The sequence below is a fragment of the Trichoplusia ni genome, chromosome 18 (genome assembly GCF_003590095.1).
Source record: "Trichoplusia ni isolate ovarian cell line Hi5 chromosome 18, tn1, whole genome shotgun sequence".
NCBI classification, from domain to species: Eukaryota; Metazoa; Arthropoda; class Insecta; order Lepidoptera; family Noctuidae; genus Trichoplusia; species Trichoplusia ni.
The window spans coordinates 3,333,928-3,358,105 of record NC_039495.1 but is presented as its reverse complement, the minus strand read 5'-3'; the positions used below and the strand labels follow the sequence as shown (position 1 = coordinate 3,358,105).

Below are 24,178 nucleotides of genomic sequence, written 5' to 3'. Positions count from 1 at the left end.
TTTTCGTAACTTTGGACTCATCCGCTTTCTAATTTACTAATGAATCCGAGTGGTACTGCCATTAGCTACCCTCCCCTCCCCCTCGCCGGCCGCCCCGCCCGCGTCCTCGTGGGGTGTCGGGCAAAGGGGTAAGAACGGCAAATTTTCGTCTTTTATACATGTAGAACGATAATCCGATTGGTGATTCCGGCGTTCCACATTTGAATTTTCGTGTGTTCCCGTTAATTCAGGAACGCGATTAGAATTTGTGTAGTATCTTGTTGTTTCGGTAATGACTGCCTTTTGTAATGAGCTATGACTTCTTTGTCTTACTCGGTCTTCGCTGGCTGGTCCAATCAATTCTCTTCAACAACTTTTGACTGTTTCCAATTACGAAAATTTAAATAGTACTCGACTTTGTATGATTGCGTCCCAATTTCACTTCTAGGAACAAGTCCCAAGGTGAGTGTGACAGACTGTCAGGCAACTACAAATGCTTGAATGTTTTCTGATGAAACATGGCAACTCAATGACAATATATTTTCACATAAATACTCTTTACGAGAGCAGACAGCAAAATATTTCTAATATGAACGACGGAGCTAGAATAGTATCCCGACATTCATAAAACTATATTGAAAGAGACAACTTGGCACGTATGAATGGGAAAGTATGAGATATTGAGGATAACAATTTTTCGGAGAAATTATTGCATTTTGATTTAGAGTATTTGATCATCATAACTTTGGAAGCTGGAATGCAGGTTGATGACGATGTAAAAGTTTGGCAACTATTCAAATTACTAGCATCATTAGACGTCAATTCTGTTTTTAAATGACTATTTACTTTTTTATCTTCTTTGACCATTTAAATTTTCCATTAAAACGCTTCTTTTTTCATGTTATTCTTATCATGAAGGTATATGAAACTTATATTAAAATCTAACACATTGGGTGTGTACTTAGTTTTTGGGTATAGTTTGAAAACTAAATCAAAAACTTTTGCCCGAGAGTCGAGACTAGGGGCGCCAATAAAACCCAATATTCGCACCTGCACTTTGAATATAGACAAGTTCAAACTAGAGAACTGATCAGCTTTGAAAGTATTCTGCCTAAACTTACTAAGCGTCTGTGTGGGCGATAACAGTTTCAATATTAGTACGTCGGTTTTTCACATTTTGTTTCTTCGAATACTTCTTGGAGCAGAATATAATAAAATTAGTCTTCATACTAATCTCTACGTTTCCCTGTACGTATATTTATAATTACATAGGCCGTCAGTAAATAAAAGTTCGTTCTTTAAAATTGAAGTTCATTTGTCTTAGGGGTAGTAATAAGTCCATTATGTGACGTGTCTGTTTTGTTAGTCTTTATCGAATATTCGAAGTTCACAAATCAAGTATAGGTGTACGGTGGTGCGCGGAAGTTGTGCCGTTGCGGAACATTTATTCGCTTGTTGTGCCAACTTTACGTAGACGCACTTGTGTTCGGTATTGTTCGTTTATTGACTGTTTATTTGGTTAGGCGAAGATTCTAACGTGAATTGTAAGTTGTGTGTGCGTTCGTGAAGTTTGTTTCGGTTTTCTCTGATTGGTTGTGAAAACTTTTGTCGTACGTTGATTCAAATCAAAGCATGCCGAAAATCTATGTTCTGTGTCTACTACCTACTATTATTATACCTTAACCTTCAGTCATCCACGAAACTAGACCATGAAAAACAACAAGTTCATCCCAAATACACCCTCACATAGCAGAAAACTTAGTACCTACTAGTATCAACAGCTATTATTCCTACAATAGTCTTCACGCTTTCATTTCCTGCGTAGTGAATTCTTAAGCAAGGAAGCAGGAGTCAACGCACTAACTATCTATGATCACCTGGTACCCACTCGAGCCCATGATTAAGCCAAAAGAGCGCATTTAAACAATATTTAACTCGACTCATTTAGATGCTATCTGGCTTATTGTTCGTGCCCGTTCGGAATCATTCGTGCGGGCTCGTGTGCTGCAATGATTTACATTGTCTTGTTATTGGTCCGGTCAACTGGGAACCGTGTTAATGACAGAATTAACTGTAACAGGTTGGGGCTTGTTAAATCTGAATTAGGGTTTGATTTTGGAACAGTTCGCTGGGTCGAAATTACGAGCGATTGTCGTCTGTTTAGCTGAAATAAGTTGTGGCTGCTAAATATGCATCTAACATTATGAATAGTCACATCAGTTAGGAATAACGTTCATAAAATTTTTATTGACTGAAAATTATCGTTTTTGAGGAGCCATGAAACTTATAAAACTTATCTTTTCGGCATAGATACCTAAGGCACAAGTCAATTAGAAACTTTTATCTAAACTACATTTTTGACGCATCTTAATTTAAGAGCCAGAGTCGTCGTTTTTACAAGATTTAAGAGAAACGAGCCGATATAAAACGCATCAAGGTTTTCTATTAACTTTAAGTCCTCGTAAAAATTGATAAGTATCGTTATAGAGTCATTCAATGCAAATTCAGCTCATCTCAATGTTTTATCTACATTCAATAAATCAGTAAGTAATAAAGTCTAATAAAATGTTCCAATTAATTACACGTGCTTCCCCTACTAAGGCACATTAAAAAGTGAACGTGCGTTATTAAATTCGGCGACGTTCGACGTTCGGGTAACATCGGTAATTTCCGTCGCCTCTTAATTCTCTTCGGCTCAATAAAGACTTTATTGGCGCGTTATTAGCTAGGCTTTTATCTCCTATACTGTTCGCAATGAGGGATGAGACATGGACTAGGCTGGTTACAGATATGACACAGATTTCTAGATGATGGATTTAAAAAATAAAATCCTGTCTTCTTATTCTGATTGATGCAAGGTCAAAGTCAGTTATAAAACTATAGTTTGATTTGAAATTACAGCATTTTTATCTAACGCGGTTTAGTATTAGATCTACGAAATATAGGTGATTTAAAGAGACTCACCATTTGTTTTGTCTGTTATTCATCAAATGCACACAACTCAGAGTAAACAAACTCGATACACACTAAACCAAATTATCAAAGTTGAATAAGTAATAAAATAAATCAAAGATACACACACCGTCTCATCTGCATCTTAATCTTTGTCAAAAGTACAAAGGGAGCCGTTTATTGGCAACTACCGATGCTCGCGACTCACGGAACAAATCTAACACATGTACCGCATTTTATTAAGGTGTACGAGGGTAGTCCGGAAAAGTTTTCAAGATACGACGACATGGTTCCATCGGAGGGTAAGATTTTTGACTTTTTGTGTTGATTCGATGTTAAGATGTTTGAACTCTTTTAGAGTGTGGGGTGTTGTTGTATTAAGCGTGTGTTTAGTGCTAATTTATTATAGATTTGCGTTTCTACATGGTTTTAAGTTCAGGATTGGTAGTTGTGTGTGTTAGTGATAGTATTAAGTTATCTCAAGAACTTGAGTACTAATGATTTGAGAAGAAAAGGTAATGAGTTTTAAATAGTTTGTAAGTGTTTCTTTGCTTGTATCACAATCATCTATTCTAAGCATACCTAGACAGCATTAAGACTTAGTTTCGTCGATAAGCAATGTGTACTTGTCAAATAGAATTCTCAGTGCAGTCCAAATGTCAATTATCGTTTAATTAATGTCGCATTCGATCGAACAGTTCCTTGATCTATTTACAAGTTAAAGCAAAAGAAATCTCAGACTTCCTCGACTTCTCCCTGTACTACGAAGTCGTTAAGCGAGATTGTTGCGGCTGTGGAAGCGAGAGGGAGCTATATGAAATGTCGTGCCGTCTTGCTTCAACATTGTTCATAGTTAAGCTTTAAAAGGTCATGGTAGGTCCCCAGACGACTATATTAAGTGCTGAGATGAAATAAAACGTTATACAAACTTGATTTATATTCGATGTATAGGTCAGGAAGATACACGTAATGATGCATGCTGTTGATTGATCGTCGACGTGTGAATGGGGGGGATCCATTGAATCGGCGCGGGCGCAGCGTTTGGACCGGTGCCATAGATCTCGAGGTTGGTAAGTATTTTAATTCGTTTAATTAAATACTATTTTTATTATATTTGGTAGTTTCGCTTTCCTTTTTGTTTTTAAATTCTAAAGTAGTTTTAGACAATAGGACGTAATTCGCTTGTCACAATTAAAAGAAAATCACAGCTATTTCTCCTCCCCCAAAAAGTCGAAACGAACCCTTGATTTCTTTGTACAAAAACGTCATTTTTAAAACAAATTCAAGGGATGAGCTGCAAACGTAATTACAATTTATAAGTGCCTATCAGTCAATTCCGAAAATCAAAAGGCGGTGGGGTCCGATCAAAGTACCTGAAAGGGTACGAAGAAATAATTAAAAGGCGTACAGAAAACCGACAGAAACTTAATTCCGATGCCTATTTGTAGCTCATCGAGTTCGGTTCAAGTTTGCCAGTTGGGCCAAGTTTGGTCCAAGTTGGACCAACTTCTGCCAAGTTGCGCTAAGTTCGGGCCCGACCCGTCTGGCGCTTCGGCAATATTTGCAATCCACGACTTTTATGGTGCTCGTTACGTTAATTCATAATTACTGCTAATTGGTACGTGTGTTATCTTCTATTTGCAAGATTTTTCACATAAATCGCCCTTGATATGACGTTTCCAGAATATTTTTTATGGGAACCAGTCTTTTCTTTCCAATTTCATATTGTCACTTAAAAGAATTTTGTCTCTTTCGATACCAATTCTTATTATTAAGTACTTAAGCTTTCAAATCAAATAATCCAAGAACAATTTCTTCACATCACAGAATGAATAGTAAAGATTGTAGTTGCCATACATTATCTAATTAAATGACTTCATTGGAACGCTAAACCGTCAATCAATCAGGAACGAATCTCCGAATTGATTCCTATTAGAGTGATTGGTTCGTTCATTTGATCAGAACGAATTAGTCACAACGTTTAGTGGTGCAATAATATCATTTGTTAGCCATTGTTAGAGATTTGAATGGGCTGTAGATGCTGAAGGCATAAGCAAGCAATGAGAAGCCAAATAATTGTAATAATTAAATTCTGTTCCCTAATTAATAGTTGACCGTTTTGTACTAGATTTTGATTCTTTTAAATTATATTGTGATGTCATAAAGAGTTCCCATTTTTTTTTCTTTGACTGACAAATAACAAAATAGCATGTAGACATGTAGCTACTCATAAAAAATAAAACAAACGAAACGAAATTCTCGATTCCCATCATCGAAAGTAAAAGTTACACACTCCTACAACCCTTAGAGTTAAATCAATTAAGGGCTGTTTTAAAATCGTCGTGTGAGGGTCGGGAGGGCTTAGAAAAACTTCTAACGAATGTCCCGAACCCTTTTTAATCAATTAATTACTCAATACGAGCATTGTCTCAATTTGGTGTAAATGTGAGTCATCGTTCAGATTTAGAAGAGTTAAATACCCTTATTATATATCCACTATAGATCAACTTTACTCTATTAATGAGTAAAATGTCTGTTATTGATATCCAATTAGAATATTCATACTAGATTCAAACAAATAGCTTTAAAGACCAATTATACATAACGCGGTAAAACATAAATATTGCACTGAAAACCTATCAGCATAATCATATAAAAACTTTGAATTACTATTTTCACACATCATTAATTTAACAATCCTTATCTGAATATATGTCTAAACACATACACAACTGCATATATCACGATTTTTTATATTAACATAGATAAGTCTTCATCTTACTACCCAACATAACACGATTATTTCAATTCATTTTCACTTGACCCCCCAAAAAACAACTGAATCTCGTAGCTCAACTAATAATGAATCGTCTTAATCCTTTTAAAGTAAATCAATACATTTATAACTCAATTATAATATTGTTTACACCCCACTGGATCGATGGGATTAAAAGTAAAGTTTTACGGAATACAATTAATAGCTGGCTGGTTGGCGAGTACGTCTGTCGATAACTTGCTAACTTATAAATGGGTTAAAAGTTTTAATGTATTTTGTTGATATTTGAGATGGATCTGTGAGACACTGGTATCTGCTATGTGTGTATGAGATTCTATTATGTGTATTTACACTAGTTTTGTCTTATACTGTACTACTTGCAATAAGCAAGAGAAACCTTCAATTAGAAAACACAATTTCTTTAAATAAAAGTACTGATTTTTATTAGCATTTTCGTACACTAAAGTAAGAAGAGATAAAACGTATAAGAAAAATGCAAAATATTTCTTGCGAGCGCTGAATAAAAAACCTCACAAGCAAAAGCAATAAGAATCAGAAAGCAACCTTTACACATGTCCAATAAGTGTATCACACTTCACGGCATTCAGAATCACCTTTTCTAAAAAGTTAATTAATATGGCCGCCTTTGACGCTAATTTTTTGAACTGTATCGCAGATGGAAAGCTTTTTGCGGACCCTACAAAGGTCCCTACATAAAAACCCCTTTAACTTATGATGAATTAGCGATCTCCTACTCTTTATGTCTCCCGTTATCTAACCCCTTTCCACCCCTGGGTTTCTCTGGCCCACCCTTCGTCGATATTAAGGAATTAATATGAGTGGAAAAAAATTAAAGGACTGTCCTATGGGTAATTTGGGTTGGTTACCCATTGTAATCGATTTGTTCCCGTCACTATTTTGCTCTGTTTCATAGTTGTGGCTGTAAATTGCGTAGTTTTTAAGAAAAAGGTTGAAAAGGACTTTTTAGCTTCGTGAAAGGCTAAATAAAATAAACTGTCCAACAATAAATAATATCTTGAATACTATTTTTTGACGTGAACTAAATTAGACTTACGCAAATTCGTCTGAAAATTGAAAGCATTCTCAAATGTCTGAATGACAAAAAGGGGACAGAATATTTTTCTTTCTAACTTATCACTCAAATTTATATCTTTTATTTTTTAGTTTTCGGCTTAGACAACGTGTACTTTGACTCCTCCTTCCTCTAGAAACGTCAACTCACGCAAAATTGATCCCGGCGTCGCGATTAAAACCTCCTCGTCATGTATTACCTAATCCTTTTCCCTAAAAACTGGGCCCTTGGTCCGCTTGATAAGGGAGATGTTTTGATAGCCCCCATCATTCACTTATTCGTATACTTATGCCGACCCTCCTCGCGTTTCTATAGAAAAACATTGACGTAAAAAGTGGGTTGGGAGTGAGGGGGAGGGTGTTTGGGTAAGGTTGGCCGCTGTCGAAGTGACCGCTGAGTCGGGTCGCATTATATGGATAACGTCGTTATGTGTTGATCAATTTTAATGTGTAGCGTCAGCAGAAGAAGATGAATTAGGTTTTTTTTTTGCGGGAGAGACAATTTTCTCATAGGAAATAAAAAAAAATGGAATTAGAAACGTATTAATCTAATACCTATACTTAAATATTAATAATAACTGATGTGCACAGCCCACTTCCCATTTGGGAAGGTTTGCATTGATTGAATTGAACACGCTGGCTCTGCAGATTGGCGATTTCATCCACTCAACTCATTTGAAGCAAAAATAATCAAAAGCTACAAATAACAAATCCATACAAAATAATGTCTCACTTATAATTAACAATTTAACAAGAATATACTTGAAAAGTAATAATTCAAGTCTGATATATTTCGTGTTGATTGTATCAAACATGAAATATTTGAAACGAACACAAATACACGCAACCGAACAAGAAAACCGACAATGTACTAAACGAAACACTATTAAAGTTAAAACAACGCTATCAATGATTCATATACATTATCAAAATCAAATTAAATGCCAAGTGCTAATTTTCTAGAACAAAATAACACAGCGGAATTCAAAACCGTTGAAGACAGGAGAGAAACAAACAAAATGTCAGGTTACAAACGTGTAAAACCTCACCACGTACCACCAGGGACCACGAGGGACCACGCGAGACCACGCAGGACCACATACGGGTGGATAAAAGAAAAACACTCGTCTTTCGTGTGTCGCTAATTTGTGCCTCTTAATTACCCGAGATGTGGGGCTCTAGGTGCTGTTTGATGCGGTATTCTAAATATAAATGTGTTTTTGTTTCATTTATTTTGAATTTAGAAGCTTTTTTTGTTTCGTTTGTTGCTGTTTGAATTTAGAATTTTGTTTAAGATGTATTTTATGCCAGTATTTTTATAACTATGCGACATGAACAAGCTTTTGCTGAGATATTTAGTGACAAAAATCTTAATTATAACAAACATATGACTTTAATATAATATATATGTTACAAATACTAATTATACTTTAAGAATTAAAGGCTGTATGATAACACATATCTAGCGAGAATGTGAATCCTTCATGATATGACTCAAACATTATCTCGAGGCAATCTGTATACGACATCAATTGTGCCATTAGTTCCAGATCACCATGACATCATAGAAAACAATGATAACAACTATAAAGGAAGTTTACATTATACTATTAGCATGCTTTGAATAAGATACCTAATACAGTTAATGATTTTGTGATTAAATGATTAAAAAACCAGCACATCGTATTAAGACCTGGAATGTAGTTGATTTCGGGTAAATATATCTATACTTAAACAAAAAATAAAAAGTCTTTGAATTAAAAAGAAATTCGAATTTTATAATTTGAATTTAAAAATAGAATCATGTGTTATTTCATTTCAAGTAAACTTATTTTATTTTATTTCTTAATGTTTTTATTCAAATTTGAAGTTAAAACATTATTTTACTATTTTATATAATATCAGTTTTACAAATACCGCATCCTTTAGAATTGTATTCGTAAGTCAAGTTATCCTTCTCCGTTATATTTATATTCTCTTTTCATGAGAGGCAGAAGTTTAAACGGAGTTAACTAATTGACCAGGTTATATTTTATTCTATTAATTGTTCAAGTAAGTGATTTAGATTTATAAATAAATATTTATATTTCAATAAATCGAAACTGAGCATTTAGAAAAAAATGTGTGCAGATTATTTTCTTCAGTAGATAAATACGGGTTAAACACACAATAACTTTGAAACCAGAAATATTTATAAATAAACTTGCTTACCTCATGATAATAATTCCTTATTTTCATAATTTCAAAAAACGTAATTTTCAGTCTGTCACAGTAAATTTCATTCATGTGCACTGTTTTATTATTTATTTTCTATAAAGTTATTTTTGTTTGCTTATTTATAAACACTTTCTTTTAAAAACTAACCCTGAAATAAATAACGTTATTCAGGCGCTCGAATTTCAAAATAACCTATAATTATTGTTCGACAATAATAAAAAAATCCGTTCTAAATTCGAATAGAAAAAAAATACAAAGTTAATTCAAATTACAAAATTAGAACAGATTTTTTCACCGAACAATAATTACAAGTTACAATATTTTCAAACATCGAACGGCAGAACACAAAAAATAAACATGGACGCGATGTTCGCGCGTGACGTTTACAGATCAGAAGCGCGCGAGCAACTAACTGCCTAAGTTAGATAAACGCGCCCATCTCGCCGCGTTATCGCCTCATTTACATACGCACCCGACATCAGATTCCCATACTATCGGCTCCTTGTAAAAATCGTATCAAATCATTTGCATATACAAAGAAGATGTATGCAAATCGATGCGAGCATGCATCTTAAATATTCTTGCGTTATTGTTGTTCGACATTTTATATCGGAATCGAGCTATCAATCGGTAAAACAGGTTTAAATATATGTGGGGCTTTGTTCGCCCTGAGATAGGATTAGGGTTAAGACTTTTAACCCTTGCCAGATGTCAGTGTCGCAGTATTGATATTTAGTTCATTGTTCGGTGAAAGATATTCGGAAATGGGTTTTTTATAAAGCGATGCGATCGTCTGCGTGCATTAATGTCTTCAATTCTGTATTGACGATTTATGTCGTTGACAATAATCAGTGTGGAGAAAAATGATGTTTTGAATACAAACTTTCTTTTTTTTGATCTGTTAAGCCGTGTGACTGGAGCTTGCGAACGAAATTTGTGTATCAATGCTAAGTTGTACTTGAGATTATGTTTGAAGAGTCTTTGAAAATAGTTCCTACTTATAAGGATTTGTGGTTACAGTTAGACTTTAGTTTTAATCTTAATTAAATATTCCAAAAAACGGAATAAAACCGTCAACCTGACAACTGCCAGGGCATCCGATCAATCAACCCCATTCGTGAGAAAGTGCCTCAAGAAAAATAAGGAAACACTAATTGTTATTCGCATATTAAGTAGTTTCGACCTCACTAATAATTATTCGAATTACCATATGCATATCGATCCGTATAAAATGTATAAATCATAGAACAATTGGGGGGTTAGATCGGTAAAAACCGGTTTGGACCGGTTCGTTGTATTATTTTATTTTTTTAATTTATTGACCTACATGTGTCGGGTTAAGGGTTGTGATACTTTGGTTAATTATTTGCATATTAAGAATCCCTCGAATGTCTTGGACTGGTTTTTTTTTGTGAGAATCTATACGTGATGGTATAGATAGTTGCACCGTGGGTTCGATTCTGATTTATTATTTTTACGGATGATCGGATTTCTGTGTATTTTTAATTCGTTATTTAAATTATGCGAGATTTTATTTTTATTATTTTCGATGAGTGTGTACTGAGTCTGGACTGAAAAATGACATTCTTTTTTAAACGAAAAGTGATGAAAGAATGTTTTCATATTATGTTGTAACTTTGTAACATGTTGATAATTATGACTATTTGTTTTTTCAATAGAATTTGGTTGATATTCCATTTATAGACATGACATTTTTTGTCTACCGATCCTAAACTCACAGGAAAAGCATATTGAGCGATTTCCGTCGTAAAAAGTAGATGCTAATTTAAAACAAATTGCCCGATGATTCAGACTAATTGTAATAACTTTTAACACGTTTCAATGGAGGACATTGTAATTAAGGCCCGTTCTATTTAACGCGGTTATTGGCAAATAAACGTTTACGTAATAAATTCTGAACAAATATGACTTGTTATATATCTAACTGTTTACTAGAGCTTTGTTTGTTTTTATAACTTTTGAGGAAAATTACTTGAATTAAAAAAAAAAAACCATTTGGACATGTTTTTATTAATAAAATGACACGTGATTATGAAAGGGTTAACATTGTTCAAAGAAATAGAAACGAATTCTAAATTCAAATCAAATTAAAAATAATTACGCAAGCTATTTAAATTGTATTCTAAAGCTTGTAATGAAATTTAAAAACCGAATCCTAAGTAGTTTTAACGGTCATCAATAAAAAGCTAATTGTAAAAGTATCTCGTGGTAACGGTCGAAATAATAAAAATTAAACAATAGCTCCAAGTGGCGGTCTCACGTCCGACGAATCGTTGACTCCGAAAGAATTTGGAAATGTTTTACTGAATATATAATCTTTTTAATTAATTATCACTATTAAACTTATAACTAGCTTAACAAAAATCACCCTTATCGTAACCAAATAAGGTGCATACGTTTTGGACTACTTTGTATGAGAAAATATTATTGTTTTGTCCAATGAATGAACGTCGGATTAGTGCAATTTGAATTTAGTAATTGTGTGCCGTAAACAATAATTCATATTAATTCGTTCGAATTATTATTTTTTGGTTGGTACCGCAATTGACCTCCTTGTTGGCTGCCAGCTTGAATTGTTTACCGGTTTTGATAACTTTGGTATTAATGAACTTTAATTATGAATATTTTGAGGAGTGCTAAAGATAATTTGGGGGTTTCTTGTTAACTGACTAATAATAGCTAAACCTGAAATTAGTATCTCTAGTGTATATTTTACTTTGGTTTATGGTTCTCACTGGCAAAAAAGCTCTCGCAAAACTTAGTTATCGATTATGAATTTATGATGCGTAATTGTTTTTTAGCTCATATCTTGTAGAAACCTAAACAAAAAATTAATTACCCTTTTCATCGTAACGCCTTTTATCAGATTCGAAATCGGAATCAACAAGACTTAATGAATTAAAAGTAAGTACCTATAAAACAGGATTACCAAAAAAAAAACAACTCGCCCTACCAACATACAATAAAACATTTAACTATTCTCTAATTATCTAATAAAAAACGAACATTAATTTTGAAAAGCGAACAAAAATAACTGGCTAAAAACGAAAATAAAAATAAAGAAATTTCAAATTTGGAACGGCCAATTAATTCGTGAGTATTTACCGCGCTACCTGTACCAATATCGGCCGCAACGAAAACGTGCGTCGACCCCGCCTCGTCACAGTACACTTAGCACAATGTTTAATTAATATAAATAAAAATTATGAATAAAGACTTTTTATAACCACTCGCTCATTATCAGATTTGAAATGTAGCGGTCGGTCGGAGTACACTTGCTGAATTTTTTAATTTATCTACCGTGTCCACTGTATTTGAACACATAAATGTTATTATAATACGCTCCGTTTGGCGTTCGTTAACATTCGAATTGTTTTGTTCGTTTTATCAATTTATCGAGTTGCAACATTGTCAATTTGACAGCCATTTTGGATTTTGATTATCGAACCATTTTTTATTAAACAGGATTGTCTTACTGGAATAAAAAGCTGTATGTTAATGAGGATTCTTTAAAGTTAATAGATTCGATGGCTTCATAACTCTTACCCGCCACAGCCTCATTTTCCGCACTTAACGTTTCCCGGTTCGTTTCACGCGGATAATTTACGCATTTTACGCGTTTCCTTTAAAGCCACAATTTGATCGGGCCACGCGTGATCGCTCGCGACTTACTTACGAGGGACCACCGATGTTCCCCTAACGACTCAATCTACGCACATTTAAATTGCCCTTTCCGAACGAAACCTCATTACTTCCCGAAATATAACCTCTATGGAGCCCATAAATAACCTAACGGCGTACATATTTCAAAACAAGAAAAAAAATAACACATAAAAATTTCTTTGCCCCACGCTTCTAATGTTTTTGTGCGTTTCCAGTGCTCAAGGATGGTATCGTGACGGATAAGTAAAGTCGTTTCAAATCGACTTGACGAATGAAATGGGAAATTAAACTGAAGTTGGTGTTTTTGGGAAAGCGCTGTTGAGAGTCCCAGCCTTGTCATAATCTTTTTAGGTACAATAACAAAATAGAAATTGAAAAAAAAAGATTAAAGCAACATTCAATAAGAACATAAAAACATAAATCGTTGAAACGTCTTAAAACTCGTATACAAAGGGGAACAGTTCCCGAGTGCGTTCCGCGCATAGATTTTTGCATTATTTTAGTATGCAAATGTTCGAAGCGATAGCGAGTCACTGTAAGAGCAATTTAAATTATTTTTTATGGCGCCCGAGTGTATTGAGAGTTCGCCAAATGACGGGATAGAGGAATTGCCCCGATACGCTCTTCGTAAATATTATATGAAGCCATTTGATATTTTATATGAAGCCTGATGCCATATTTGAATAGATTTTGTGTCTGTCTCCACTCGTGGGTACAGCGACGCGTTCGAAATTTAAACGTGTAGGTACGATAGATTTAATGTGTCTATGCGAACTTGATTCATGCGGTTGTGGGAATTGGGATGCGTTCCTTATTTGAATATTTTAATAATTCCAATTTCGAATTCGTAAGTGTTTGCCTTTCTTATAAGAAGTCGTTACTCTGATTCAAAACAAGGGCGTAAATAAATAAATGATGGATCTAAGTAATGCACAATAAGTATTCGCATAAAAATGAATTCTTGCTTCGAAACTACTAAATTATCCTCGTCTCTAAGTACCCTATTTAATCCCCGAAACATTTTACGAAATGTACGGAGCAAGGAAAAATCTGATTAGCTTCGATGATATATCGCTGAGAATTCCTCGCCTTAGTGCCTCTAATTTGAATATTAGACGCGTTATTGAAAAGAAAACTTTCGGAACGGCCCTCCGCAAGCTTTTAATGGTTATTGCTTCTTCCCTTGCTATCTATTACCGAACGAACAAACAAAATATTCTAAACGGTTCAGGTGTTCTAAATATAATTCAAAACGCCTCGGATACAAACCGCCGCATTCTCTATTTGAATAATATCGACAGTTATCATTTATTTAGAACGACGTTCTTAATTCAAACGCTCGAGTTCAAATATCGAACGGAAGCGGAAACGGTGCTGATTCTAATTTCAAACGAAATATCGCAACGTTTCTATTGATAAAATTGTGTAGCGCGACACAACGCATGTTATTATATTGAACGGAAATTTACGATAATGACTTATATAATAGGCAGTTCTATGCAAATGCGATAGGTGGATGTACCTACGCTCAGTACAGACCAGTACTCTAGCTAAAGGGACATTCTAATTTGTGAGTTTATTGCGATGAATGCCAATAATACGTATCAACGTGATATTACGCAATTTTAACTTTTTACAAGTATACGTGTCAACCGATGGGGGAGGCATATTGTGCGTCTATTTCGTCGGGGGAAACTCATAAAACATGATTACCGGTAATGTCGCGCGAATTCGTTCATTTTTGACGTTATTCCTTTTCATATTCGGGGGTTCTGTTACTTCACCGCCAAATGCCATTCGAACTGGCGCCTAATAAACGATACAGCCGTGATTCGAAAACTTTGTTTATCTGTATCCTGTAGCTTCCATATTCGAAATTCAAATTTATTAACGGCCGTTCTCTTCGGGATTCAAAACTGTAGGCGAGACGAGAGACTCTAGTTGTTGAGTGACGCGACATCTCAGACCTATAATCGAGAATCATTGCCCGCATTCATAATCGATCGATTATACCGCGAGACAAGGTGACGCGGCGCAGGGAGGTCCGACGGAAGGATTACAAGATACATTAGCATACGTAATTTGTGAGCACATCTGTCCCGCGACACACGTGGGCGACTCTCGCTTTCTTATTGTTCAAATATATCATTTCGCTCCTTTGTGTACGTTCGAATCGCATTTTGATTTCAGATAACGCGCGGGTAATACGGAAGTTGTAACTGTCACTTTGACATTTCTAGATTTTTTATTTAGATAATATTTTGTCGTTGAAAATGAAATAATGAGTCGTTGTAAGCACCAACAATAAGTTTTTAATCTTATAAGAGTCGAACCTACACATTTTTATCTGAAGATGTATACAAAAGGTTTGTGTTCTCAACGACTATTCCATAGGTTTCCTTATTCGAATACACACAAATCAATTACGTTCGATTTTTAAATCAAAAATTCAAATCGTTCGAGACAAAGCGACACGTTGCCTAATGAGCCAATAACTTGCGAGACAATGGGACAGCGTGGGCGTTCCGAATTCGAAATTATCACAAAAGAATATTAATGTAACACTTATTCAAATATACCACGATACATATTCAAAAATTATCTTGTCATTTAATTTGAATGGTGACGGTGACACAGTTTTTTTTAATATCGCGTTCATTGTGATCGATTTTTTTCATTCGGAACTATGAAAGACTCCCCTATGGAGCCTGGAGCCAGCCGACTCGTATTCAAATATGGATGCTTTATTTAAATTATATATTCTTGTTTATGATTTTTGTGCGGCGTACACGCTTTATTACTATTTCCTGTGCTGTCAACACTAATGAATGTGACGCCGGCGACATAGGACATGTGTGCACACACACACACACACACGCGCGGAACATCTGACACGGCCCTATCAGACAATGATAGTAAAACATCAAATATTAAGGATGATGGTATTAAAATTCTTTGATGGCATTTAATAACAAAAAAGGGGAACAGTAATCACGACAGAAATTCGTTTCGATCGAGAAACTCAAATTAGACGAATGGCGGTCGGAAGATTTCTTTGTCTTCGGCCTAATGAGTTTTTAAGTCGATTATAGCAATTTTTCATAGAAAAACGCGTTTAGTGATGTATCGGGTGTATCAATCACTGTTGGGGCTAAATTGTTGTTTGCGGCGGGGCTATGGGCTATGGGCTATCGGATCGTAGGCGCGCCGGACAAATGACCCGATAGCGGTGAACAAGAACCGGCTACCTTTGATTATCGCTTTTTGTTTGCTCCCATGACGCCCGAACAGATGTCTCTCGTGAACTTGACTTGCTGGATTATCAACAATACGTTAGCTTGCGTATCGTCCTTCACAATTATGTAGAGTCAGATTTACAGAATTGTAAGTCAAAATCACAAATCCATTAAAGAGTTCTTTGTTCAAAAAATTAATAACACAGAGTTTGATATAACAATCATTGATGGCTGTTTTTTTTTACGGACCATAATCGTTAACCTTTTCTAAATTTAAATTGAGTTCTTATTTCATTCGAACTTTGAATAAGACAATCAACATTAAATCTATCCAGCTCGTGATTTTGCTGTCAAAAAAGTAAATACCGAAATGGCATTGAAATCAAAATTAGACGGATTAACCAGAATCCGTCAGATGCAGCGGATCACTTAAAACGTCATATTGATAGACATTTTACCGGCGATCCGTGTCAATCAATTCGTAAAAAATAATGAAATCCTTGACACAGGTAGCGAAATTGAACGAACCCGAAATAAACAGTTAAAAGGAACCAGTGGAACTGTCCGTCACGTTCCATATTCAAACGGGCCTATGGCTGAATGCCTTATTGTTTTAAAACCAAAAGCATAATGAACGCGTTCGTTTTTTGAAATCGTTAATCGAGCTCTTTCACTTCATTTGTTTCGATGGGTTTTTAATCGCATTGTTTCTCGAGCCGGATCGCGTTCGCCTTATTCGATTTGTTCACCAATAGCAGTTCTAATTGTTGTTTTAAATTGGAATTGTTCTAGAACACTAGCGTGTAATTCAATACGAATTAACGGTGAGCGCGATTTGTGACTGCAATTTGAATAATTTGAATTGAGTTTTGTATTTAAGAATTGCCCGTTCCAATTATGTCCGTTATCATTCTAATTTGAACGTAGTTGGGTAAGTCTTAATCTTGTACCTATGAGTTAGACGTTACGTTGGTTTTCCTGAACACCAATAAATAAAATCTTGATGATGGCGAAGTCTCACGTTTTCCTTATTGGCAGTCTTAGTTATCTATATTTACCTGATAGAGACACAGCATCGTAACGTACCTGGAAAAATCAAAACATAATAAGATAAAGCTAACATTATCACATAGAAATAAAATATATACGTGTTATCTCGAAGTATTGCGGGTACGATCGAGGGAAATAAAAAAACGTCACTCCTCATTTTTCCATATAAGACATGGGCGTGTCTCACTAAGGGAACGCCTTGTCGACTAAAACCTTTACGCTTGCTCTATAGAGCTGTTTTTCCAATAACATTTTATCGGCGTTCGATCGGTTCCGAACGCCCCGACTATCTTACAAGATATCGAGAACGCCTTCCAAGAAAACGGTCGAAACACCAAACTAAACCTTATTCATACTGACCTAAAATATATATTTCTCTGCAAAATGGCGCAGTAAAACATATTGATGTCGTATCGGTTTTCCATTAGGGCAAATAACCGATATTCGACTTTACACGAACGGGATAGAGTCGATTCTCGTATGTGGGTGCTGTAAGGAATGTATTGACGTGTTATCGGAGGTGTTGCTGTCTCTTTCGCTCGCGAGTTTTTTCCATATGTGCGTCCTTTTCAGCGGCGCAGGTCGTCCTGAGATGAGGAGTCTTTCTCTGCGCATTCTTTCTTATCAAGTAATAATGGGCAAATAAAATGTATTAAAATGCTCACTGTTTATGTTCGCCTGGTACTTTGTGTAATTGATATACTCTTGTTTGTGTTACATTTTATTTTAATTAAGGTATTTAGTACCACAATTAGTAGTTTCTGAACGTTTACGTCGTGGTTATATTTGTAGGGGAATTCTTTGAATAAAGCTGTGGATTTTTCCATATTTAAGTCAGAAAAGTATACGGAGTCTGTCTTGAACGTAGGAAGTTGGTTGTAAGGCTTGAAGGGAAGCTTGCGTTCCTATTAATAGCAAAATTGGAGAGACAGATATCATTATAAAACCGTGATTGGAACGTGTGTACTCGGACTATGTTTGGGTTTCTTTTAATATCAGCGAATCTAACTGATGTAATGTTGAAGACGACTCATTTTACTGTGTAAAATAGTACCTATAGGAAAATCGCTCAAATGTATTGAACTGACAAGTCTAAATACCGTCGCTTATCGAACGAGAGATTTCCATTGTTATGCGATAGGAAATTGTTAAATATCTTGTACTTATAGATGAGTTTGGATTAATGATTTATGGTTACTCTTAGTTAATATATTGGTTCCAACTAGCTATTCTAAAAACAAAATCATCAAAGATGTCTCTTAATAATAGTTAAAGTATAATCATAAATCCATAAAGGAATAATTTGATTTAAAGTTCACATAAACCCTACGATCAAAAGGCAATGTTCCAAACATGACAGTTTAAATCATTCCAAATTTAAATCACGACTACTGTCACCGAGGCAGCGGTGGCTAAGTCAAACGAAAATAAATATAAATATATAAAATGTATGAGACGTCAAATGTTTATAATAATTTTTATTATGTTTTCTTAGTTCGGTAAGCGTTATGTTTTATTTATATTAGCCAGAAATATATTCGAAACATAAATATGATACATGTGTTATCTCAATCGAGTTTTGTTTGATTTTTATTCATAGAGATTTATTTGTTATTATATGTAATCCCTGTTTTCTGGTGTCGGTAATTAGTCAGAAACGTGATTAATGGCGCTTTGTTTATTTAGAACGGTAATTCTGTATCTGGGTCTCGTTTTTTAAGTCTTTTTGTCATATTTTATGATGGTCATAAATATAAATATAGATTTTTTTGGCTGGTGTTGATTTGAAGGTATTTTTAATACTTTGAGGTTGGGTAACGTGGATTTTGTCCTCAGTCAATATTCCTTTGTTAATTGTTTAATATATCTGATGCTAACAAGTAAAGTATATATGATTAAAAATCTTCTGTCCAGCCTTTAACCAAAATAACTATTTTCTTGTTTGCCTAAAAATCTAAAGGTATCTTCTATTTATTTATTTTACACAAAAGGAACTAAGATAATATTATAAAAAAACACCTTTAAATCAACGCCATCTATTCTCAAACAAGCAAAGATTTTGTTATGATTACTGAATAACTAATTAAAACATACTTATTTACTTATAATATAAAAAAACTACAATCAGACACAAAAAATCCTGCTCATCACACAAACTTTTGTCCTCGATGAGATTTGAAACCACGACCTCTGGTATAGCAGTCAGGGCCGCTTACCACTAGACCAGCAAGCCAGTCAGATGATCTTTCCCCAGTTTTAAGCTAAGTACAAACCTTTCCCACACTGCTATAAGCATTATATCAACAGCATACAAGATCTCAATCATCTTTATTGCCAATAGTCATTCAGTTATTACATTAATAAGCCATATCCGCTAACCTTTCCAAACAGATTGCACGTGTTATTCAACTGATAACGTAATCTAGACTATGTACCTAAGCCATAAAGTTCAATTTCAATTGTAAAGTAGATGTTAGTTTTGTCGTTTTGTTGTTGCTAGTTCTTTGTGCTTCGATCAATCAATAGTTTAAGAGTCAATGGTGTTTGTCGCAGGGATTTAGGTTCTGTATCAGGTGATGTGGAAGTCACGTGGTCTGATCTTATTTGTATAGAAGATGGCCTTCAAGGGCCTTAACATTTCGTCAAGTTAAGTATAAAGTAGAGAAATAACAATATTTTATCAATATTATATAAAGTTATTTTCAAGATAACTGGAGAACAATGTTTTTGAGTTAAAAGATAAGTGTTTCAGTAATTATTTTCATTTATGTATGTAGAGTCTTAAATGTGCTTAAAAACTACAAACTGCAATCTTCAAGAAATAGTACCGACTGTTTTACATTCAACAATCCAGTTAACAGTACAATCAAACACTTAATTAAGACAATAAACTTCGATAACAAATAAACCAATAAAGTGTTAGTTAAAGTTAACCGACAGTTTACACTAACTCTGAACTATTGACCCTCATTAAGGCGATGGCCCGTGACAGGATACAGTAGTAATCCGGGATTATCCCAATAAAACACCTCTTGAGCATCCACTAACATCTTTTCTGATAACCAATATAAAATGAACTCTATCAATTTTGCAAACACCCAAAAAAAACACGAAATAATCACTATTACTTAAAAACAAAAAAGTAACAAAAAGACTTTATAATTGCAATAATACTATAAATAATAAAAATTACTTTTGATAATATTTGCCCGTGAAAAAAATATTTTTCAAGTTAACTAGAGCTCAAGTAATACTGGTGATTAACTGGATCAAACTGCTTCTCGCCGGATCGTACCGGACTTTTCTCGCTTTACCCTCTCTTCTATTATTTAAGGCGACCTTTGCCCTTTACTTGAATTATGTGATGTTATATGGTGATATTTTAACTGCGAAATCCGTAAGTTAATTTAAATTAATTTCGGTCAAATAATTTGTTGGATGAATAATCTTTTGAATAGGATTGAAAGGAAAGTTTATTTTTTATTCAGGTTTTTTGTAACACCCTCTATTTGTATTTTAGTTTCTTTTTAATATAATCCATTATTTATTAAACAGAATCAATCATAAAGCTAAAAAAAAACGGAATAACGAAATCATACCTAAAATTGAAGCTTTAATGATGTCTGATCTACTGACAATTTCCACGCATACAATCACCTATCGAAATTAACAAACATTTAAACATACACAAAATGTCCCACTACAAATAACTAAAGTATATTCAAAGCCGGACCCTCCCGGAGGGCCAGAGATCGCAGGTCGGACGTCCGGCCGAGCCCTCAAACCGATACTATGAAGTATTTATTGAGTTGTGGCTAACCAAAAGTATTTTATTGTAGAGACGTACCCTTTTCCCGAACACCCCTTATATCTTGATAATGGTCCAAGCGAAAATAAACTGTATTGGGAAGAGAGAAGGTTTAGTTTTCTTTGCGGCCTAAAGGGTCAAGTTTCGATGCAAGGTGTTGTGTTTGTATTAATTGGACTTTGAAATGTTTGTCTGTTGTCTAGTATTGTTAATGACTAATTTAATTTAAAGGTTGGATTTTGTGTATATGAAGCAAGGGCGGAAGATTTTTTTTTATATTTGGTAACGCCAACGGTCTCAAGTTGCAGCAGGTGGAAAAGATTGGGACAAACATTTGTGTGATTCATAAATGTTTGATCCAATTCTGTTCTTAGTGCTTAAGATTTGATGAAGTAATATTTGCATCTTTTTTTAGAAATTGTCTACTCATGAAGAGTATTTCTGGAACGTCATTAGAAAAATAAATATATTTATAATTTATAGTCTGTAGCCGTTGAGAGCTGCATAATAAAATTATAACAAACATCCACATATCAAAAAATAGGCCACAGATAAGTAAGAAATACGACCAGTAAATAATGAAAATGTTAAACATTTTCCTCGTAAAAAAAATGGAATATTTTTAGCTAAATCCCAGTGGAATGGTGGTAGTTGAGCAGATGCTTGTCGTAACTGTCAGCCGGTTTGATTCCCGGCACCTGTTGTTTTGGTACGCTTCGATTACGAGCCATTAGTGGGGCATTCCCGATATTTAATACTATTCGGTTTTATGTTCAGTACTCCAAATAGATTGGTTAAGGTTGTTGACATACGTAAAAGTTAGAAGTATCATCCTGACTGGAAAATTTACGACAGCGAAATACATTGATTTATTTCTCAAGACTTTAGCCATAGCCTTCTCAATAAAAAGTTCAATGGATTCATCTCTATTCAAAAACATCAATGGATAATTTCTTAAAGTAACACAGACGCTAGATGCTAATTTCTTCCAAATAAATCTCGAAGATTCTACCACGACTATTATACATTGACGCATTATCTAAAACAAATAAATTACACTCTCATACAAAACCATCGATGGTCGTCTAATTCCTTAAATACCCGCTGGCTTTTGTTTCTCCAATACTCAATACGTTCTAAAACTCCATATCAAACGTGTCGCGTTATAATTATTATATTTATGCAAGTATCAAGTTGTTTAGATAATAATTATAGTAGTGTTATCATACTAAGATAATTTCTTTTCATTTTACAATACCTATTCTGTAAGCATACTGCAGTGGTCTAATTATACATATTTATACATGATTACGGATATCTCTATAAATGTGAATATTTGTCATATTTCTGACATATTTTTATATGGTTTTCCTCTTTATGTTTGCACCGTGACTAAGCTTTATATGACTTGAGCGGAATAATCGACTTTTCAATTCAAGAGACGAAATACGTTATCGCATTTTTTTAAATCAACCATTTTATTACTACTGGATTTCTAACGTTCTAATTGATAAAAAAAAACACTAAAATTGAAAATTGAATCCTGAATGTAACCCTATCATTTAATGTTGAACCCATTAAAACGTACAGTCAGCAAATGAAGTTCTTAAAAACCATCACTTTACAAAACACTTTAATTAAATGCAATAGTCAGTAGCTAAGCCAAATCAGTTAAAAAAGTAACAACTATTTCAACAACCTAATAATACTCTACATTTCAAGCAGTTGTTTCCAATTGCCTCCATCGTCGTTTCGCTGTCAGTACCCATCCGTGCTCAGTTTCGAGTGTTCGATGTCAATCGGCGGTCGATTTGCGGTCGCCGATACGGAACCCGGACCGGCGTCGATAAGGATCCCCGGTTATGTGGTCAGGCAGTTACACTTCATAGTCAATACGAAACCAATTCGTGGTTCACTTAATTGAAGCTTTGTATCTAGTAAGCAGTAAAGAGTAAATTGTTGGAATAAGGTCCTGGTGACTTCTTGCATCGAGATTTCAATATGATACAATAGAATCATTGAAAGTCAATAAAAAATATGAAATAGAAAATATGAGCACTTTACGGAATCAATGGGGCGAGGGTTGAGAATAGACGTATCTTTGTCGGTGAAACTCATCCGATTTCCGAACGAGCACCGATAGCGGAAGCGGCGCCCCCTGCCGGATGTGCGTTGAGCGGGAAAATAGGCGGAAGTTTCGCGCCGGGGAGAAAAAATTTCGGGAAAAGAATCCCTCAGACAAATTTGCATTCGAAAAGGGCACTTTTGTGTGTTTTGCTCAGCGATCGGTTGTAAATTTGTCAGATTGTCAATTCACAACAAACGCTCCTCCGTCACTTTTGTTATGTTAATCATTGTTTTCTTACACCGCTTTTATTTTTTCGCGGTTGCACCACTTTATCGGATTGGAAATTCAAATTTCGAACGAGAAGAAAAAGAATTCGGTATTCGAAATTCAAAGTTGGGTTTTCGGGTAATTAGACAGGTGATTCGCTAATTCGTAAAAAGAATTCGTCTTAATTCCACCGCGGGGCCTATTCTGGAGATCGCTCGGTAGCACTGTGGGAACGTCACGTCGAATAATCGGTATCCGCGCAAAAACCGGCCCGTGGATGTTTCGAGATCAACCTTTTTATAATTGCGGACGTCTAAATTGATTGACAGTTAATTTTGAGCTTTCTTGCTTAGCGTAAAGTTTCACATTAAATCTTAACAATGAATTTGTCCAATTGTGTATTTTACAAGATTATGTTGATATTTCGAAGGTTACCATTCAATTGAAAATAAATAATTTTCTCAAATTCTGAATCGACTATATTTCTACATTTTCATAATAAAATTTTCATACTTAAACCCTACAAAAACAAAACACCTGCATCTATCTACAATGCAACATACTTATTTCTAATAATCAAAACAAAACAAATCTTTTCAACCTTCTTCCTACGTCTGCAATCAATGCAAGACGCCATTTTAACAGCTCATCACATCGCGAGTGCAAAACGTATCCCCTTCGGTGACGTGTTCCGATGCGCGCGCGCAGCTCAGGGGTCAGGGCCGAGCGCCGCATGCGCACTCTACTGTGTACACCGGATCACACTCATATGTACATATTCTATCATATGTAGGGATTGTGGCTTCGTTCTCAAGGGATGACAAAAGTACTGAAATAATTAAAAGGTTTTTCTGGGATAAAATGTGCTTTGATTAAGCGATAGTGCTCAAAAAATTAAGATGGAGTTTTAAACAGAAAAAGGAATGAGAAATATAAGTCAAATGAGCATTTAAACAAAAGTAAAACATCAAGCACTTAAGTTGACTTTATGTTGGTAAATATTACTCAGTTTAATAATAATTGTTGTCGTGTATGTTTTGGAATCCGCA

The 24,178-nt window shown here is 34.7% G+C and overlaps 1 protein-coding gene across 9 annotated transcripts in view; it reads right to left on the bottom strand.

Moving 5' to 3' along the window:
- Positions 1-24,178, bottom strand: part of LOC113503083 (homeobox protein cut) — a 133,022-nt gene that overhangs the window by 73,798 nt on the left and 35,046 nt on the right. For 2 of the 9 annotated variants that reach the window (XM_026884892.1, XM_026884893.1), the window contains one exon: positions 16,995-17,022. The exons of 5 other annotated variants lie outside the window; for them this stretch is intronic. In XM_026884892.1, the coding sequence (XP_026740693.1) occupies positions 16,995-17,012 (18 nt within the window). In that variant the 5' untranslated portion in view covers positions 17,013-17,022. Of the gene's footprint in view, positions 1-2,943; positions 3,006-9,010; positions 10,523-16,994; positions 17,023-24,178 lie in introns of those variants that run through there. 2 more of the 9 variants (XM_026884891.1, XM_026884894.1) reach the window with 2 other exon arrangements.